This window comes from Aplosporella prunicola (assembly GCF_010093885.1).
Source record: "Aplosporella prunicola CBS 121167 unplaced genomic scaffold K452scaffold_2, whole genome shotgun sequence".
NCBI classification, from domain to species: Eukaryota; Fungi; Ascomycota; class Dothideomycetes; order Botryosphaeriales; family Aplosporellaceae; genus Aplosporella; species Aplosporella prunicola.
Genome location: NW_022983530.1, coordinates 812,088 through 831,775, shown reverse-complemented (window position 1 = coordinate 831,775; position 19,688 = coordinate 812,088). Strand labels below are relative to the sequence as shown.

Here is a 19,688-nt window from a genome sequence, read left to right as displayed (position 1 = left end):
CTAAACTAGCATAGCAGTCTTCCACCTTCAGAATCAACGACACTTCCCGTTGCGAACTGATCCTTCATCAAATAGATATACGCCTCCGCCACATCCTCCGGTCTTCCCATCCTTCCCACCGTCGTCGCTGCAGCAGTCATCTCAAACAACTTCTGCCGGTGCTCCTCTGGCATCGGCATCCTATCCCACATCTCTGTTTTGATCGCCCCCGGTGACACCATGTTGATCCGCAAGGGCTTCAAATCGACTGTCATACCGCGCACCAAGCCCTCAAGGCCTGCGATCCACGCCGCCGCAATCCCCCACTGAGGGCCAGGGCGCTTGTAGTTGACGCCAGCAGTGAAGGTAAGACTGCTCCCGGGGCCGGGAACCATATATGGCGGTGCAAGCTTCGAAATCATCAACGGCCCGAGGAAGCGCACGTTGGCCATGCGTAGAACAGCCGGGACAGTGGCGTCGCGCACATTCACGAGGTTGATGGCGTCCCCGGCGGTGAAGATGATGTGGTTGAGCTTGGTGGTGCCAGAGTCGGTGGCTGCGGCCAGGAGAGCCGCAACGTTGCCTTCCAATGTTTCCGCGTCGGAGAGGTCGCATGTGTACCCACTGGCGGAGGCGGAGGGATAACTTGTGCGTAGGCGCTCGAGAGCGTTTGTAAGTTTGGTGGAGTTGCTGCCGCTGAGGATGACAGAGGCGCCGTGTTCGATGCTGGCTTCGGCAACGGCGTACCCGATCCCGGATGTCCCTCCAAGAATGAGTACGCGCTGGTCGCGCAGCTTGGAGATATATTTCGTGGTCGGGGTAGACATGGTGAGTAAGTCGATTGGTGCTGTCCTTTGCTGGGTGTGGTGTCTTGAGGTGATAGTGACAATTGTCTTTTTCGTTGCGTTGATGGTCGCTCAAGCAGATGAAGATATCGTTCTTATATACACGATCGAAAACGCAACATCACTCCATATCCTGCTCCCAATTCTTGTCGGACGAACTCTCTCCCCGACTACAAGCCCCAGCCGCCAGCTAAAGTCGCTATAATTCATCCGCGATCCTTCGCGCATCAGGACGGGCAAACGTTGTGCCCGGCGGCGGCGGTGGAGTTTACGGCGTTAGTGGTGTTTGGCTTAGCATCTTGTCGAATGAAGATTTAAAACATCGACTGAGGTAAGTTTAGTGGCTACATATGCTCTTGGGGCACTGGTGGTTCTCTACGAAGTGTGGTTGACAACATTAGCGTACGTAGTGGATATGTTACTCGGAGGATGGTGCGAGACCTGTTTGCGTGCGGCAAACACTACATGTAGCCAAGATAAGAATATACAATAGAGCTGATATGCTTCTTATACAGTCCTCGGTCGTTTTTTATTGTTACTAGGAGACTTCTATCCAATCAACATCTACTGTAGGTTTGAACGTGTCCATAACCCTGCATCAGAGTGTGCTACAAATACGGACATGACTGCGAAGTATTTTGGCGAACAAGCGTTGGTAGTAGCCACAAATCTTTGTCGAGCTAGCAGTCAAGCTAATGACCATGCTGATGCTGCAGGGTCATCGCTGCCGTTGTCGCGTCGGGGTCGCACAAATGGCGGGGTACATGGCAAGACGCGCCCATCTCTTCTCCGCCGCATATATCTTCCCCATCAACTGCATCAACATGAAGTCCTTGCCTACCATTGCCCTTTACTTGGCGGCAATCTCCACTACCGTGTTCGGTCGTGAGAAGAAGGATGAGCGTTCCGATCCTCAAGTTCCAGCATTCCTGTCTGGCTTCTTCAACGATGTCCAAGACACTGCACGCGTCGCCATAAATAAAGCAGACAAGTTCATCCAAGACAACAACATTGCCGAAGAGGCGCAAAATGTTGCAAGTGCAGTCTTCAGCAAAGGAGATGATTTCTTTCAGACTAAGGTCATTGCCTCGCTGCCACCCGATGTTCAGACATTCTTCCAACAGAAAACTTCCGACCTCCGTGTCACTGTCGTTGCAGTTAAGTGGGAATACCTTGCCGAAGATGCCAAGCAGTACATTCGAGAGCACCCGTACCAGACTGCTCTCCTGGTAACTGAAGGTGTGGTTTACTTTACACCAGCCGGCCTGAGTGGAGGTGTCCTGAACCTGCTGGGTTGGACAAGGTATGGTCCTCGAGCCGGTGAGGCAATTATCCAAAGGATACTTTATATGTAAAATCACTGACAATACCGAAGCTTCGTTCGCAAGCAAGCTCCAAGCTGCTTTGGGTCCGGTCTATGCTCGAAGCATTCGAGCCACAGCTCAGAGTGCAGCCATGGGCGGATACGGCGCTTCAGTTATTCACGGCGTTACCAGGGCTGGGGCGGCTCTTTCAGGAGCACTTACTGGAACATGGAATAAATGGCAGCCTTCTGAACCCGAAAAGGAGAACAATAAGGGAGAGTGGAGAAAGGAGGAGCTTTGAGCTCCGACTTCTACGACTGAGTATGAAATGAGTACTTGAGTTTGGAACTTGATGTATCCCGAACATGGAACATCAAGGATTTATCAGCATTCCAAGCCAAGCAAGACCCCTGTGCAACAATACGTCATAATGCGAATATTCGATGACTTGTTGCTGTCTTCCTTTCCAGTTGTTCCCACACTTTCCTACCTTCTACAAAGTCCTATCTACAATCCAAGATGACGGACAAAGCCCTTATTGAGCTGTTCTCCATTTTTATCACAGCAAACCATGTACTGTCACATCATGGACTTGTCGACGGTTTCGGCCACATATCCGTTCGTAACCCCGGAAACCCAGAAAACTTCTTCATGACAGGCTCCATGCCTCCAGCCCTCATGAAGGGAGTCTCTGATATCGCAGAATTCGATATCTCTGAGGTAATCCCTGTCTCCGGCAGCACTTCCAGCGCACAATCTCCTTACTCAGAGCGCTTCGTCCACTCTCGAATATACGCCCAGTATCCGGCTATCCAAAGTGTCATACATTCACACTCGCCTGCCGTTGTAGCACAAGGCCTCAGCGGGGTCCACCTCCAGCCTATCTGGCATATGGCTGGGTTTCTGGGCGACGAAGTGCCCATCTTCGACCCACGAAGCGTCTACAATGAGACCGACAAACATAATCTCCTGGTCAACAACAAGGTCCTTGGGGGTGCAATGGCGGCACTGTTCGGCACTCAACCCGGGCCGTTGGGGCCATCTCCGAAGAACACTGTCGTTATGCAGCGGGGCCACGGCTTCACAACGTGGGGTCTCTCGATCAAACACGCGGTTTATCGGGCAGTCTACACGCAGGAAAGTGCGAAGATCCAGCAGAGCTCGGCGAATTTCCATAGCTCAATTGGTAATGAACCAGTGTCCTTGGATTGGACTGAGCAGGTTGATTGCCAGGAGATGAATGATGAGTCGATTGCGAGAGCGTGGCAGTTTTGGGAGGCGCAGGCTCGGGCAGATGCGTTGTATCGCAATGACCTGGATGCAGATTATCTCTAATTATTCAATTGAGAGTGAAAAGTTAGCGGGTAAGCGGCATCGAAATACACGTTATCAGTGAAGTGTCATATAGGTTGTGTAGGTGCCCAGCACGCGGAAGGTAGCAACACTGTACATGTGTCTCAGGTAAATCATAAGCCATTAATATAATGGGACATGACACACTTTCGGTACTCTTATATTCTTTCGTCTTTACTTCCTTGTTGAATACTTCCGTGATCTTTTCTCTTCAGTAACATATGTATTTGAAAGTACAAACTAATTGTCCAGCGCCAAACTGAAAAACACTGCTTTGTGTATTACTCTACGTCACCAGAAAGACTACAACCCAACTATACGATCAAAGTGCGCTCGTCAGCACAGCGAAACACGCACCCCCAAACATCGCCCTTCCCCTCAATCGCAATCCTGCACCTCACCACGTCATACCTCGCCGTCTCATACGTACGAAGGATATCCTCGTGCTCCTTAGTCTTGACGCAGTACGCCCACCCCTGCACCGTCTCCGAACCGTCTACTATAACCTTGTACTTTCCACCCCAAGTACGAATGAATCCACCTTGGACGCTGGCGCGTTCAAGGATAGGATACTCGTCGTCGGAAAGTCCTAAAAGGCCAACCAGCTTGTCTGCGTCGGCCAGCGTGCCGTAGAAGAATTACCACACCGGCCACTCGTTTTGAAGTGGGTGGAACACAGTGGTGGTGTTGTTTGGGCGGTGTTGAGGCAGAGTGGTATTGAGGCTGAGAGTCGGGTATGGAGAGTTGGGAGAGAGCTCTTTGGCAGATTGAGAAAGGCGGATGAATGCTGGGCGGTCGCGGTTCGAGATACCGGTTTCCACCAGCCAGGCTTCTACTGTTCGCTTGGCTTCCTGAGAGAGACGGCAGAAGCTTGCCGGCTCGCCCTCGTCACTCGTGCCTTCGAGGATGGCCGGTGTAGTTTGAAGGCCTGCCGCGACCTGGATCTGCGCCACCGTGGAGAGAGGGCCACCAAGCCTCATGAGGTAGCTGACGTTCATGCTGCTTCCTTTGGGGTACTTCTCAGGGCGAGCATGGCGAAGCACTGGCTCTGTCTTATGGACAGGGAGGCCGCCGATATCGTCGAGGGGAATTTCGGATTCAGAACCCGTGTATTGGGCGATGTTGGTCGCCATGCGCTCGAGTTCGTCGCTGAGAAAATCCATGGTTGTTATCGATATTTCTTTGTAGCAACAAGGATATTGCCAAGTTTTCGGGGCGCAAATATGATACTCACGACGTATTGAGAGAGACTGGGCGATGAGCAGTGGTAGTTCTCTTATATACTTGGGCAGCATTGCAGTTATGACTGGATGTAATCGATCCATGGTTCCCCACCGGAACGTTCCTCTTTTGTCTGCTTCAATTTTTCCTGGAGGAAGGGAAGAGAACTGCTCTCGATTTCTTCTCGATGCTGTCTGAAGGGTGGTGTGGGTGAAATTCGTTGCGTTGCTGTGAAAGGAAGGCGCCAGATGGGTCGGGCAGGCGCGAAAACTGGCAAGACTGACGTAATGCGTCACAAAAAGTCCTTGCTGTGTGACATTTTAAGCCTACGGCTGACTTGCATATTTGGCGTGTATATACTCATTCACCCGCCTTGCCATTCTGCGCCATATAGACTCTGCACGGGTACTTGTTGGCGGCATGAGCTCCTCCACCGCCACCTTCAACTTGGTATGCTCGGTCTCCGAGTACAGTCTTGATGTGCTTGCTCGGGTGCAGTCGATCCCATTCGTCATAGGCATTCTTGAAATCAAATTCCCGGACTGTCATGGCCAACATGATCTTCAGCTCTGCTATAGCAAGTGCCTGACCAATGCAGTTGCGCGGTCCGAATTCGAAAGGACGCCACGCTCCTTTGACAGGATGGAGAGGGTCTTCGGGACCAACGAGCCAGCGCTCCGGAATAAATTTGTCGGCAGAGGGCCAGAAGTCCGGGTTACGCTGGAGCGCGAGATGGAGTGCCCACACACTACAGCCTTCGGTAGGGTATCGGGTGCCGTCTTCGTCAACCAAGACAGTGTTGGGTCCGCCTATGCGCATAGAAGACGCAGGAGGGAAAAGGCGTAATGTTTCCTTGATGCAGGCGGTTGTATAGGGCAATTGATTGAGAAGTGTTGGTTTGTCCGATAGACGGTTGCCAGTATCGACAGGATCCAGTCCTAGCACACTGTTGTGCTCGGCACGTATGCGAGCAAGGCAGTCTGAATTGAGGTAGAGAAAGTGGATCAAGTAAACCATGGTGCTTGATGTTGTGTCGTGTCCGGCGAATAGAAAAAGTCTGATCTGAGAGCGGGCATAGTACAGGAAGGTTTCATCTAGGGAGTCACTCTTCTCTTCCGCAGAATAAGCATCCAGGGCCAATGCAACGACAGATTTGCCACGCGTGGAATGCCGCAGCTGTTTCAGTCCTTGGTTCGTGCTCAGTGAAGCCTTTCGCTCAGCATACCGTTTTTTGAGCTCATTGTTGATAAATCTGTCAATTTTGTGCCCGTAATATGCTGCCATAAATGGCCGTTTGGGTGTCCAGCGGTTGAAAGGGTTCATTTCGGTGCCAAACGAAACCCACTCTATCAATCCCCGAAGGCTTTTAGGCATATCTGAATCTTCATGCTGGTAATTGAAGTGCGTGTCCCTGAATGGCATGTTAGAATAGTGAGTTAATACACACCGATGGAAGGATACCCACATGGAAATAATACCAATTACATCTAGTGTGAGACGCAAGGTGTGCTCCTCCAGATAAAACATTTCTCCCTCTCGAGCACACTGGCGTATCTTGCTACAGAAAATGTGGCATTGGTCGACGATTTTGGCAGTTTGTTCCAACATATTTGCAGAGCTAAAGCCAGGGCTAAAGATAGATCTCCATCTTTTCCACGATACGTCTGACATGGTGAAAATGTTGGGTCCGCCGCAAAGATAGGCGAAAGCCGCCTCGATATTGTTTGGTTTGGGAGGATTGAATTCTTGCGTCAGCTGCGATGCAAGCAAAGGGCTTGTGACAACGAGAATAGGTTCGCTGAGTGGCCAAAAATCTAAGTAGAATGCGTTCTTCTTGAGCGAGAAAGCCATTGTTGTCATAATGTAGTTGGTGATGGCGTCGGGTGGTAAGTTTTCTATGAAGGCCTTTATTGCAAGCATGTGGCCAGTGATCCAGTTGAATTCTGTCATGGGCTTTTGAGATATTAGCATTGAAAGGCAGAGTCCATCAGATAGTATCATACCAAACCCTGCTTGCGCAAGTGATTGACGACGCTACGGGCTTTATATGCTTTAACAAGCACATAGACAACACCACTGAAAACTGCTACCACCAATGAGGTGATGCAGCGACTATACAATGTAGCGCCAAAGGTTTCCATACTGAAGCGTTCAAAGAGAGGATGGTACTGTTGTTGTGAAGTCTGAAGTGAGGGCGAGAACGCTTAAGAATGATCCCAGGGGCGTTTTCTGATTATACGCCGCTTCGGATTGCTACGCCGCAGACTCGTGTAATATGCGGCGTAGGCTGCCGGCCCCAATTATTTATGCTGTGAACCTTCCGGCTTCATTTATTAGCCGCCCACAGTCCCCACAACTCGTGTGATTGAGGAAATGTGATTGTGATGTGCCGTACATCACTGCATGATTGCAACTCTTGTCACACCAACATGTGCTCTGGAAGGCCCAGAGCATTTTGCTCACTCCTCAACTAAACTACATGTCAGCTAATGTTCCATATACCAATCGGGTACTCGTTTCGTAGCTATAATAAGCTACAACGGTATGGTCAATAGTTGCTAGGTAGCTGTATAAAGACAAAAAGATGTTAAGACATAAAAAATTTTTAGAGGACATGAATGTATTGATATATAATGAAAGCTTCCGCCGAGAATAGGGTTCCCAGCTTCCAATGCCTCAGATCAATGACCTCCTTGGAGTGGACGGTGTTGCTAAGGAACCATCATCGCTGGCAGGAGGGCTTTCCAATTTCTGGGCTGCAGTTCCCTCCCTTCTGCTATAGATGGTGCGCAATGCAGACACTGAACCCATAATAATGCCAGTGCAAGCGTGCATGTGTTGCCAGAACATGATCCAGGCAAGATCCAGGTTGTTTATCCCGGAAACTATGCTGCCGATCATTTCGACAATGGCAACGAGAACCATTACCAAAGAGAGTGCTAGGAAGATCCCAAGGCCAACTTTCTGTGCGAGGCCCATATTTGCCTTATGGAGGATTATGATTGGAAATGATACAACTGCAAAAGAGATATCAGTTGTGGACAAACAAGTTTGCAAAAAACCATACCCATAATATCCGTAATAACGTCGACGACTGTAGCAGTCACCATCGTGGTTATGGTCACATTGTGGGAATCACGATTGTAGCATTTAACTATCCTCAGATGTCAGTATAATCTACAGATACGAAGGTCATCGGGGAAGCCCATACTTACGGCTGCCCCAAAATGGGGGCACGGAATGAAGCTTGCGCATTCAGAATAAGCCCATGAACAGGCCGTAAATGCGACAACGAACCAAAAATACCACATCATGGATCGTGAGAGCTTGTTCCATACGAGGGGCTTGAAGACAGCCAGGAACGAAAATTTAACGGAGTACGTGGAAATCCAGATTATGCTGAGGTAGATCAGAGAGTAATTGTTCAAACTGATCAGATCCTTGGCCTCATCCATGGATTCAACTGTTATTTTGTCTGGCATCGCTAAGGTAGCCTCACCCAAGAACAAAGCGCTAGTGTTAGGGTATATCAAACCAAGCGCTACGAGGAGGCATGCTGAGCTGCACAACAGCAAGTAGTCATCGAGAAACAATCGACGAAGTTGGCGCAGTCGGACAACAAAGCGTACGGCTATTGTCAGGACAGCAAGCCCGGTAAACAAGCCCACATTCACCTAGAGCGACTCCAAATATCAGCAGCTTTTATTCTAAGGAGGTAGCTGATGCACATACTTCGAATGCAGTCTTGTTTATCAGTCCTGCATGGTTTATGGCGTTCTGTCTCGCTGCACCTGTGAGAGCCCCTGGTGGGGAAGGAGGCAACATGGAAGAGTCCATTTCTAGTTGCGCTTACTTGGTAATGTTGTAGACAAGTCCATCAGATGGCAGGGAGGAATCATTTAAAAATGGTTACTTCTCTCCCGGGACTTTGATCAGTCAGTTATATATAGATGTCTCTCATGTGTTTATGTTGAATTTAGAAAGTCAGGCTAGGCACTACGCATGTGAGAACAACAAAGGTTCCAGATTGAGTGAGTTGCAGGACAAAGAAAGTGGGGTCCAGAATAGAACAGCTGTGAGGCGTGATTAGCAAACCTATTGCCTGACGCGTTTTCTTTCTTGCAGATACCCCGCACTAAGGCCACCAGTCATTCCCTGCTAGTGTGGACATAGCAACATGAAAGCTGAGCAGTGCATAATACATACGGTGTATATATAGATTAAGGTTCAGCTAAAAGGCCCCTGGGCGTAAGCAGTCAGCTTGAGTTGCCACCTTAGAAGAAATTGCAAAAAGTGGTGAGATAACTGAAATCGCCGACAGGTGATTAAGGGCCTTAAGTTAAAGTAGAGATAACACCAATAATTTCAAATACTTAAACGATCCCGTGTTGGAGATAATCATCTTTAGTTGGCATCATTTCTGTTGCACCAAAAATGGACTCCCCTATCTTGAACTCGTTTTTTCAGGAAAAAGATACAAGAAACACCCTGGTCGTCGCCTCGGTCTTGTTTCTTATGCTTTTCCTGATCAGTTACTTCATAAGGTGGCTGCTTTTCGTTGCAGCCGTTCGCAGTCAAGCAGCTGACAAAAAGCCTTCCACTATTCCGTACTTGATACCTCTTGTTGGAAACATATTCTCGTACATCTCAGACCCCTTTGAGTTCGTCACTAAGGCATAGTAAGTGACTCGGTTCTTTCAGTATACAGACTGGGTTATAGCTCATGGCTTACAGCACCAATTGCAACGGAAACCCAACCCCCATCTGCATCAAGCTCGTAACCAAAGAAATGATCCTTGTCCGTGGATCGGAGAACATTAAGTCATTGTGGCGGCAAACACCACTCACAACACCGACCACCAACATCTACTTCGTGCTTCGTTATATGTTTGGCTTGCATGCTGAGGCAGCGATGCGATATCTCGAGGATAATTCTGGAATGGGTGTTCAGCCACATCCAGAGAGCAACGTTGCACCCCACAACCGGATTGACTTTCAGACGCATAAAGCCCTACATCAGTTTCTCGAGGGTGTTGGCCTAGCTCCATTCTTTGACCGTTTCCAAAAGAAATTTTCTCAGCGACTAAACAATCTTCCAATCGGAGCCGAATGGGTCGAAAAACCGGACATGGTCGACTTCCTAACAAAGGAGTTCCTACGGGCCAATCTTGATGCAATGTGCTCCCCAGCAATGCTAAATTTGAACCCCGAATTCCCACAGCTCTTTTGGGAGTACAACGATTGGATCGTCTGGTTCACAAAGGGAGTTCCACGTATTTTTATGCCGAAGGGGTACGCAGTTCGCGACAAGCTCCTGAAATGCATCAAGAAGTGGCACTGCTACGCTGCAGAGCAGACAGAGCACTCTAAGATGAAATACGAAGGCGAGGAGGACCCGTTCTGGGGCTGCAGGTTCTTTCGCGAGAGGCGACAGACGTTGGGAAGGGTCGATAATTACGACGAGGATGCGCTCGCAAGCATGGATCTTGGGGCTATATGGGGGTGAGTACATACCTGATGTGCAATGTACAGAGAATCTTCTGACACTTGGACGCAGGTTTAACACTAATCTCGTCCTGGCGAGCCTTTGGGCCGTGATGGATGTGTTCGATGATGTTGAGCTATTGGCGCGCGTCCCCCGCGAGGTCGAACAGTGTGTAGGTCCGAAGCTAAGCGACCTAGACGTGGCCAAACTGTTGCAGCAGCCGGTCTTACAAGCCGTCTATGCAGAAACGCTGCGGCTACGCGTGCACCTCTACATAGTACGCTACTCGGAGCGAGACGATCTTGTGCTGGGTGACTGGAAGATCCCAAAAAAGAGTACGGCGCTAGCGTGTACATCGACAGGCCATATGGACGAGGAGGTATGGGACACTCGGCGTCCAATCGACACCTTCTGGGCCAGATCGATTTCTCGTCTATCGCAACGACCCTGACGTCGACCATGGGGAGACACCGAAATTCTCTGTCGAAAATATGGCAGGGTCATGGTATCCATTTGGGGGCGGCGTACATATGTGCCCTGGCAGGCATTTTGCGAAACGTGCTATTATAGCAACGCTGGCGATGATGGTGATGCGCTTCGACGTCGAGGTGACTGCCGATGTTGAAGCACGGAGGATGAAATATCGTGAATTTGGTCTGGGGACGCAGTGTCCGCATGGACCGTTGCCATTCCGGATTCGGCGGAGGTAGTTATGAGGAAGTAGAAGAGGTTGCGAGAAGACCGAAACAAGAAGGTGCCATGCGACATCTCTTGAAATTGCCCTATTGGTGCGACGTACATAGAAACCGCCTGCAGGTTAGTTTTGGCCCCCGTGACTACTCAATGATGATCCGCGCTCCAACTCATCTTCCGATATCTAAATGGAGAAGAGGCTGCACCTTTCCGGCCTATCATTTCCCTAGCCGGTCAGTGAGCAACCCTTTGCCACAATCCACACCAATAAAGCTGAAAAGCAGGTCGCCCGATATCCATCAAATCAGCTCTTGTTGTTCGCTCTGGTATAAATTTGGCCCCAACGCCAAAAAATATCCAATCAGACGTTCTTAGAAAGAAATTAAATCCACATGCCCAGGGAATGAGTTTTGACGCTTAGAAATAGAAGCACATTATATGTGCCGCTGTCGATAGCTTGTAGTTCGTCGTTTCGCTGGGCTCCCGTCGCTCCCGTCGCTCCCGTCGCTCCCGTCGCTGCCGCAACCTCTTTGACAACCTATATTCACAGTATTTCAGCCACATTGAGCCGACGTCTATACTGGCAGCTCCCAGCCGTCGTGGTAATCGGAGCTCATTGGAACTTGCTGCTCCTTGAATGTTGCAGATGGCTCTGAAGCTGCCATAGGTCGGAGACTAGGAAAAAAGTGAAGAAAAACAGAAAAAGACCAAAGCTTGGATTGACAGATACGTCGATCTCGCCATCATGGATCCCGTGACGGTCCTCTCAATGGTAGGAGCATGCTTGACCATAGTAACGCGGACTACTAGCGGGACCAACGAACTGGCAACCAAATTCCAGAACTTGGAGCAAAAAGTCAACCTGATAATCGCGCGGCTCAACACCATCACTGCGACGATGACGCAGTTGGAAAGGTGGCTGCGCGGCAACCAACACGACATGACAAGCAACATGGTCGACGACCTGACGCGTGCTGTATCGTCATGTACAATCGTCGTACGTGAGATAGAGAACTACGTCGCCAACGTCAAAGGCGGCAGGTTCGGCGGCAGATTTCGCTACCTCTGGGATGAATCGCAGTTCCTGCAATACCAAAGCGCACTCGACAGCCAGGTCACGGCATTGGCCCTTTTCCTAAATGTCATGTTGCTGTAAGTTCCCTAGCGGCTCCATCTACAATACCTTCGAGCTTGCTGTTGATACTCATAGAAACTCCAATATTCAGCGGCAAGCTGTCCTCGAAAACTCGGACACCCGCTATGCTCTCCAAGAAGCTCAGGACCAGGCATCAATGTGTAGCAGCGGCAGCCGTCCGAGTATCGGCACCAGAGGGTCTCGCAGCAGCATCAGCTCCAATGACACTAATAGTGTTTCTTCGTTTTCATTTGATGACGAGCTCATCGACTCAGAACCATACCGCGCTGCTTTTCGGCGCATCATGTCGATGCCAAGCCCGAAGAAGGCGAGAGGGACAGGCGAGAGCCCCGCAGAAAGAAGCCCCAGCTATGTCATGTCGACAACATTGCAAGGTTCAATGGGCAGCTCGTCCCAGCGGAAGAGTTGGGCGACTTCAGCATCATCGGTAGCAGTCAGGGAGCTATGCATGGCAGCGTCCCTAGGCGACCTGGAGGCAGTACAGAAGTTAGTGAAGGACGTTAATGTCAATACTCGCTGTGAGCTGGAGGCCAAGGACAAGCACAGCATCAAGGGACTGCTGAGCAGTAACAAACTGGAACCCACGGCTCTGCACTATGCAGCAGCCAATGAGCACGCTGACGTGGTCAAGACACTCGTCGACAGCGGCGCTGATGTACACGCGCGCGTAAGGGGAGGGAAGATGCCACTGCACGTATCCAAAGGTGCTGCCGTTGCCGTGCTGGTGTCGTTGCGCGCTGACCCATTGAGCCGCGACGACGCAGGTGCTACGCCGTTGCACTATCTTGCTGCTGCAGCAGGCGGAAGAAGAGTTGGAGAGCAAGGAGAAGAGGAAGGAGGAGAGCATCCAAATGCTGCCGCAGCCCGCAGCCTCGTGGCTGCAAGTCCACTTGCCGCCCACGCCACCACCACGAAACGGCGGCTCACACCCCTCCACATCGCGTCGCAGCACAACAATGTTGACGTAACGGCCGTCCTCGTCTCTGCGCGCGCCTACGTCGACGCTGCTGATACAACAGGCCTCCGCCCACTGCACTGCGCCGCCGAGTACGGCCATCCCGCCCTTATCAGCCTGCTCCTCTCCGCGGGCGCCAATGCCGAACCTTCCGCCGGCAGAGACATGTGGCGGCCACTGCACCACGCCGCGCACCGCGGGCACGCCGAGGCCGTGACGGCGTTGCTCGGTCCCGCAGCAGGTACCGACGAGGCAGGCGCGAGCAGCAACGCAGGCACACTCAACCTCGAGGCCCCGACCGCAGACCAGCGCCGTGCGCTGCATTTAGCCGTGAGCAGTGGATCGGCGAATACCGTGGACGTGTTGCTGGCCGCCGGTGCAGATGTTGAGGCCTTGACCGCGCGCCGCGAGCGCTCGCTCCAGTTGGCATTGCGGCTCTTGCAGAGTGCGCCGACCGCGGCGCCGGACGTGGTGCGCGCGCTACTGCGGCACGGGGCGGACGTAGAGGCATCACGCGCGCTTGTGGCAGCGTGCGGAGCGGTGGGACCAGCGCTGCAGTTGCTGGAGGCAGGAGCGGCGCCGAATGGCAGTGGAAAGGATGGTGAGGCGACGCCGTTGCTGGCAGCGTGCTCGCGTGCGGGGGACGCGTTGGACGTGGTGAGGTTGCTGGTGGGACGTGGGGCGGCGCCGTCGCATCAAGATTTCTGCGCCGTGTGGCGAAATGAGCGGTTGAAGATGTGGGAGAAGAAGGCGGTGCATGCGGCGATGAACGAGGTGGCGAGGGAGGAGCTGCGGCGGGATGAAGTCGAGTGGTTGATGGTCGCGCGGTAATCCGGGAGTTGTAGGTTGTGATTTAGATGCGTTGGCTGCACGTGAGGGGGTTTCGGGCATCTACAGCGTTCCTTTAATTAATGTCGTCCTGATCTATGGTATCGTGACCTATCTTAGATCTAGGAGGCGGGATGGGATGATTAGCGGACTGGAAAGACATGTCAGTATCTCTTATAAAACCGGGCATGGCAGACCGCCAACGTCATTTTCATCGACTCAGTCGGAGTGGAAATCGGTCTTCAACAGATGCTTGCATAGGTAGTACCGAGTCTGATCTAGCATTCCTGGGAGAAGCTTGGAGGTTCCGATGAAGTTGCAGGGTCCACAACGGACTGGTTTTATGCTGTCAACCACGTGCTCGGTATTGCCAGCTCATATCTTGTGGCAATTGAGTGTTGACGGAAAACTACAACGGAGTAAAAACGAATCTCAGTAAAGATATTTTTAGGCAGATGTACGCCTAAAGACCTTCTTGCTTATATCCAGTGCTCAGGCATTTAGCTAGACAAGGTGTACTCTATGGGGACAGCTCGTTTTCTTCCCTATCCCGCTTGACGGTGACAGACGCTGAGGGACAAATGTAAAATAAAACTGAAAAAAAAATAAGCAAAAGGAAAAAAGAAAAAAGCAAAAGAAAAAAACTCTCCGACGGGGAATCGAACCCCGGTCTCCCGCGCTTGCTAATGAGGATTATCATCATTGACAAGCGGAAATCATCACCACTAGACCATCGAAGATATAGATGCTTTGCATCTGATGGATGAAAGGTGGTTTCAAACATTTGAGTTATATAAATATAGTTATTTTGCTCATTGACTTCCCGAATGAACAACACGCACAGGGTGGACATATCACCAAAAACGTGCACTCCATGACATATCACATCCCATAAAAACTGTTGCCCATTGTACACACGTCACTTTCTATGGACATGACCCTTCGTCGTCGAAACCGTAGCGCCTGTCGCCAACTCCAGCCGGCCCAACGATGATCCGACGTAGCGGAGGTTTCTCAACTCGCCGCAGATCGATCCATCAGACTTCCGGCGGCGCCCAAAGACCACAGTCCCCAACCGGCCATTGCACGCACCCCCCGCGTCGAGGGCCAATTGAACCACCATGTTGTCCCGGGCGATACGGCGGTCCATCAAGGGCGCGCCCCAGCTCTTCACCCGCGCGACTACGACGACGCCCGCCTTCCGCGCCTCGTCGCTCTCCACCGTCTCGCACACGCTCGAAGCCGGCAACGTGCCAGAGCCGCTCGTCAGAGCCGGCAAGGCGACCGCCGCCGCCAAAGACGCCAGGAAGCCCTCGCCCGCCGAACTCGCTGGGACTGGCTCCGCTCCCGCCGACGCGGCGGCCCTGCCTCCGCCGACTGCGGACGCGCCCTCCGCTGGCACGACGCCGATGTCCGACTCTGTGCGCGAGCTGCTCCCCCTCCTCAAGGCGCAGGCTCCCCACTACATCCGCGCGCACATCCATGCTCGCCCGTACATCCTCACGCTCGGCGATACGCTGCGCCTGCCGTTCCTCATGAAGGACGTCGTCCCCGGCGACGTGCTGCGCCTGAACCGCGCCACCGTGCTCGGAAGCCGTGACTTTACGCTGCAGGCGGCTGCGAGCTCCAAGGGCACCAGGGAGCAACCTGGTGGCATTTTGCGTTACTTGAATGACAGGCTCTTCGTGTGTAGAGCAGTGGTCACGGGTGTCGAAAGCGAGCCGATGCGCATCATGGAGAAGACTAAGAGGAGAAGGAGACATGTCAGGCATGCCAAGAGCAAGCACAAGTACACGGTGCTGAAGATTTCTGAGCTCGTGGTCAAGAGCCCGGAAGAGGTTGAGATGGAGGAAAAGGCGATGAAGAAGAGGGTGTTGAAGAAGGCCGCTCCGGCAAAGACGGCGGCAAAGACGGTGACGGGGAAGAAGGCGACGGCGAAGAAGACGGCGGCAAAAGAGACGGCAGTGAAGGTGGAGGCGACGGCATAAAAGGCCAACAAGGAAGAAACACATAGGAACGAGGCAGAAGTTGGTGCTACGCTAAGACTGCACCAACAGCTAAGGTCAATATTTGGGGGAAAATAAAAATCAGAAAGAAGTTCCGCGTGAGGACCGGTTGAAACTGGGTTGCCATCGCCAGGTCCCCGAACGTTATCGTACTATGGCGAGAAACATATGTCCGCATGAGAAAGAGACTTTTTTGAGCATGTACCTTTTCACTGTACCATACGTAAGACAACATCGCTGATTGAATGCCGGGGCTGCTATACACTGCCTTGCATCCGGCTGTATAAAGCCAATTTTACGTCAGTGTCGAGTCCGTTGCCGCTCTCTCAAGGCCCAATTGAGTTCATACCTGCAACAGCTGAAAAAATACACTCTTGCTCGGGAGTGGGCGGGTTGAGCTAGAGTTTTTGATTGTTGTATGAGACCCTAGGTATCAGATATTTTGCCTACCCCTCAAATGCATGTCAAGTAAGGCCTGCTATCTTACCCAGTGCTCCTTCAGTAGCTATAATAAGCTACAACGCTGCGCTCGGAAGTCTCGAGATGTCCATAAAAATGAAAATATGCTAGGGTATAAAATCTCTTATAAAGATATAGATATCTAGATATACAAACTGCGAGAGTGTTCTATGAATTTATAAAACTAAAAAATAAACGAGGGTCCGAAAGCATCTAAAATGGCACGAAGATAGAAATATATAAGAATGCGAGAGTGTCTTTCCATAGTACGAGAGCACGAAAGTAATAGATTAAAAAGGAAGCCATACACCTAAATAGGTGTAAGTCACGGGGATGGGCAAGCAAGTCGAGAAAGGTGGGCAAATCATCCGGAGCCTTGAAATGACAACGCACTTGAAACAATTCATGATCATGGAGCTTGTTTGTATTTCCACGACTATCTACAATCGCCAGGCAAATGCAGTGTAGCCGAATGAAATACAATCCGACAAGACCGACACGTTTGTTCTTGGAGAATTCTCCAAGGAATAGTTGTGTGGACTCCGCGAAGTTAAACCTGTCAGCTGTTCTCAAATAGCAACAATGGATGCCGCCATGATTCATTGACCCATTGAAGAAAAGTATATGTCTGTCGCTCTCGGACCCCTTCAAAACCTTAGAGGCATTATGACATCGTCGTCACTGTCGTCGGAGTCAGTCATGGAAACAGTAGTGCTACCCTGAGAACTATCACTGTCCAAAACAGGCTTGCATTTGAGTGGCTCTGCAAGCTGTGTGTGACCACTGCGGACCACGACAATCTCCTTCGAGCCACCTGAGTGCGTAATCAGACGAGGAACGAAGCGCTGAAGCGGACTTTCGTTGGTCTCATCAGTGATGAGCTTCCCACCATCATCATTGAGGTAAGCCAATATAAATTTAAGCTTGACGTTGTTGACAGCCTGGCGAAGAGAACGGGCACCAAGCTCAGGCGTATATGATGTTTTTGCGATATGACGAACGAGGTCTGTGCCATCACCAATGTCGAAGTGGCAATGGCCGACATAGCGCTTGACATCCGGGCGGATTTCAATGTCTTGACGGACTTCATCGACAAAGTCCAGGAGAAACTTATGGGTGACGATAGCGCACTCAGTCTCGTTGAATGGAAGGAAAGGTACCACGACGTTGATACGTCCTGTAAAAGGAGCACCGAATTTTTTGGTGAACAACCCACGGATCTCGTCTTGTAGCGGCGCTATAGACATATTGTCTCTCTCTCTTCTTCAGGCTTCTTCTTCATATGCTCGTTGTAGAACCTTTCGATCTCTTTGTCGCCCAGATTGGTGGCTAGAATCCACAAGGTCTTGGAGCAGTCAACTCTGGTATTGTTGCGTCGGTCATAGTATGCACCTGAGCCGCACACAAGCAGTAGGGAGTGGAGAATCTCCTTTGAGGTCTTGTCGAATTCATCGAGGAAGACTACAGAACACTTTCCATCATTCTCGGCGAGGAAGTTGTTCAGCTGAGAACCTTCGTCTGACCTCTGGTAACCATTGCGAGCGCCGAAAAGGTCAGTATCATGCTTCATCTGGGCACAGTCGACTACAGTCGTATCCACAGATAAAAGCTTTCCCATCTGTTGTGCCAGCTCCGTCTTGCCATGGCCTGAAGGTCCCGAGAAAGCCATCACAAGAGGCTCACGGCCTTCCAGTGTTACGTATGAGACCACGTTATCCTTGATGAGTGTGGTTGCGTGGCTCTGGCCGATGAGGAAGTATGGAAGGTTGAGAAGCTCTGTCATTCCATGTGCCCTAGCAAGCTGCTTCGTACGCATATTGGTTTTCGGAATAACCTTGGCGCGATGAATAAAGAACTCCTGGGAGATGTTCATTGCTGAGATGCAAGCCGCCTTCCAACCGGCTGTGGAGGGTTTGACAAAAGGAATAGCCTTTGCATCCGCACCATACGCAAGTAACGTCTTTATGACATCTAGCGGGTTGCTCAGAGATTGCTTTCCGTTGATGATGGCAAACCCCAAAGCAGGCATTTGGAAGGAAGGGATAGCTGGGAAAAGTTCCGCATCTAGTATTGTCAGTGCCAGTTTTCAGGAACAAGTAGAGAATAGACATACTTGGGTTGGCACCATGTTGAAGCAACAATGTAACACACTGAGTGTCATTGCGCTCAATGGCATAGAACAAAGCCGTACATAGACCCTCGACAGGGGCGTTGATTTCAGTGCGAATGGTTACATGATCGTAACTCTCCAAGTACGCGCTAATTGCATCAATCGAACATCCGCATTGGATAGCAGCAGACAGGATGGCTGCATTGAACGACTTGGGTGCCGTCTCTGAGAGCAAGAGCTTGTTTGTGTCGACATATTCACGATCCTTCAGTGACAGCTTCGGCAGTTGAAACGTGTCAAAAGCGTTACGGTCCACTTGGGGAGCCAGATTCCGAGCTGGAGTCACCTTAGCAGTAGACGGAGCCAGCGTGTCGCTGAGAGCGGGCGCAGGGTGAGCCGTGGTCTGCGTGACCTTTGCGACCACAGTCGCTGTCAGTGCCGGTTCGCCTGCCTTTGGCTTCGGGATCCACTTCACATGGTTGAGATCGGTGACGCCAGCAAAGGAGGAAGACATCTCAGCAGCATAAGCACGAAAGGATTTGGCGCGCAGCTGATTCTCTTCTACATTGACAAGTCAGGCTTTGTGCGAGTGAGAGCCGAAGGACAGAAACTTACTCGTCGTGTGGACCAGATCGGACTCTTCCCTGGCTGGCCACTTGTTGCGCCGGCCAGGCATCGTTTTAACACTTTGTTGAAGTCTCGCGGTTTTAAGAAAGGCGCAACGATGCTGAACTGAAGTGAAGGTGTGGTGTTGAAGGAGCGTTCGATTGGGCAGACGAAAATCACAACAAAAGGCTGCGCCAAGACTTGGTGGACGGCAAATGGGGAAGGCACTCTGGCAACGGTTGGCGACTGAACTCGTAGTCGTTCCTTCCTCTTTCTATCGCGCCGATGCGGGTCCTCCAAGCACCCGCTCTCGAAGCAGATGGGCTGCACAACTACTGTCGGAGGGGAAGATACCTATTGTTACGACCTACATACTCTCGTGAGTGGCATATTTAGCGACGAACACGAGTTCTAGGCCTATGCAAGAAGCAATCAATGGGGGATTTTGTCCATTTACGGGAAATGTAGGCATGATTACAACGACTGCTCTTTCGACCGTTGTACATCGAAGCAACCCCAGTCAGTTTAGTATCCAGCCTTCATGTTTTTTATTACATCAAAGATGTAAGGCGGTTCAATATCGGTTGCCCTTTCCGCGAAGAAGCGCATTGTCAATGTTTCCAGGCCAGGATGTCAATCAGTCTTCCATGCTTTTGAAGTGATTGAGTGCTGCCATAAAGTCACAGCG

General features: G+C 51.1%; 10 protein-coding genes and 1 non-coding gene across 11 annotated transcripts; 5 read left to right on the top strand and 6 right to left on the bottom strand.

The window, feature by feature from the left end:
* Positions 1–5: 5 nt before the first annotated feature.
* K452DRAFT_218961 (uncharacterized protein) lies at positions 6–806 on the bottom strand (the record flags this gene model as incomplete). Its single annotated transcript, XM_033536391.1, has 1 exon — positions 6–806. One exon carries the CDS (start codon positions 804–806, stop codon positions 6–8), a length of 801 nt encoding a protein of 266 aa, XP_033402455.1.
* Positions 807–1,648: 842 nt separating this feature from the next.
* Positions 1,649–2,544, top strand: K452DRAFT_314974 (uncharacterized protein; the record flags this gene model as incomplete). The annotated part of the gene is made up of 2 exons (XM_033543820.1): positions 1,649–2,144; positions 2,200–2,544. 2 exons carry the CDS (start codon positions 1,649–1,651, stop codon positions 2,427–2,429), a joined length of 726 nt encoding a protein of 241 aa, XP_033402454.1. The 3' UTR covers positions 2,430–2,544.
* A 103-nt stretch (positions 2,545–2,647) lies between these two features.
* K452DRAFT_314973 (uncharacterized protein) lies at positions 2,648–3,463 on the top strand (the record flags this gene model as incomplete). Its single annotated transcript, XM_033543819.1, has 1 exon — positions 2,648–3,463. The coding sequence occupies one exon, from the start codon at positions 2,648–2,650 to the stop codon at positions 3,461–3,463; it is 816 nt and encodes a 271-aa protein (XP_033402453.1).
* Positions 3,464–3,795: 332 nt separating this feature from the next.
* K452DRAFT_304678 (uncharacterized protein) lies at positions 3,796–4,644 on the bottom strand (the record flags this gene model as incomplete). The annotated part of the gene is made up of 2 exons (XM_033542835.1): positions 3,796–4,086; positions 4,129–4,644. The coding sequence occupies 2 exons, from the start codon at positions 4,642–4,644 to the stop codon at positions 3,796–3,798; spliced, it is 807 nt and encodes a 268-aa protein (XP_033402452.1).
* Positions 4,645–5,062: 418 nt separating this feature from the next.
* K452DRAFT_219101 (uncharacterized protein) lies at positions 5,063–6,843 on the bottom strand (the record flags this gene model as incomplete). Its single annotated transcript, XM_033536396.1, has 3 exons — positions 5,063–6,113; positions 6,168–6,655; positions 6,706–6,843. The coding sequence occupies 3 exons, from the start codon at positions 6,841–6,843 to the stop codon at positions 5,063–5,065; spliced, it is 1,677 nt and encodes a 558-aa protein (XP_033402451.1).
* A 420-nt stretch (positions 6,844–7,263) lies between these two features.
* K452DRAFT_355198 (uncharacterized protein) lies at positions 7,264–8,551 on the bottom strand. Its single transcript, XM_033545946.1, has 4 exons — positions 8,435–8,551; positions 7,914–8,376; positions 7,770–7,856; positions 7,264–7,719 (listed from the first exon to the last, which is right to left on the bottom strand). The coding sequence occupies exons 1-4, from the start codon at positions 8,537–8,539 to the stop codon at positions 7,379–7,381; spliced, it is 996 nt and encodes a 331-aa protein (XP_033402450.1). The 5' UTR covers positions 8,540–8,551; the 3' UTR covers positions 7,264–7,378.
* Positions 8,552–9,136: 585 nt separating this feature from the next.
* Positions 9,137–11,038, top strand: K452DRAFT_348442 (uncharacterized protein; the record flags this gene model as incomplete). Its single annotated transcript, XM_033545544.1, has 4 exons — positions 9,137–9,381; positions 9,437–10,204; positions 10,260–10,582; positions 10,608–11,038. The coding sequence occupies 4 exons, from the start codon at positions 9,137–9,139 to the stop codon at positions 10,895–10,897; spliced, it is 1,626 nt and encodes a 541-aa protein (XP_033402449.1). The 3' UTR covers positions 10,898–11,038.
* A 440-nt stretch (positions 11,039–11,478) lies between these two features.
* Positions 11,479–14,021, top strand: K452DRAFT_314969 (uncharacterized protein). Its single transcript, XM_033543818.1, has 2 exons — positions 11,479–12,032; positions 12,091–14,021. The coding sequence occupies exons 1-2, from the start codon at positions 11,626–11,628 to the stop codon at positions 13,820–13,822; spliced, it is 2,139 nt and encodes a 712-aa protein (XP_033402448.1). The 5' UTR covers positions 11,479–11,625; the 3' UTR covers positions 13,823–14,021.
* A 442-nt stretch (positions 14,022–14,463) lies between these two features.
* K452DRAFT_t8 lies at positions 14,464–14,559 on the bottom strand. The gene has a single exon. It is a non-coding gene; the product is annotated as a tRNA-Asp (tRNA).
* A 624-nt stretch (positions 14,560–15,183) lies between these two features.
* Positions 15,184–15,672, top strand: K452DRAFT_200544 (uncharacterized protein; the record flags this gene model as incomplete). Its single annotated transcript, XM_033536030.1, has 1 exon — positions 15,184–15,672. A coding segment is annotated over one exon (489 nt), but the record flags the coding sequence as incomplete, so codon positions are not given.
* A 1,259-nt stretch (positions 15,673–16,931) lies between these two features.
* Positions 16,932–18,908, bottom strand: K452DRAFT_323839 (uncharacterized protein; the record flags this gene model as incomplete). The annotated part of the gene is made up of 5 exons (XM_033544664.1): positions 16,932–17,054; positions 17,076–17,509; positions 17,530–18,330; positions 18,398–18,619; positions 18,656–18,908. The coding sequence occupies 5 exons, from the start codon at positions 18,906–18,908 to the stop codon at positions 16,932–16,934; spliced, it is 1,833 nt and encodes a 610-aa protein (XP_033402446.1).
* Positions 18,909–19,688: the final 780 nt, after the last annotated feature.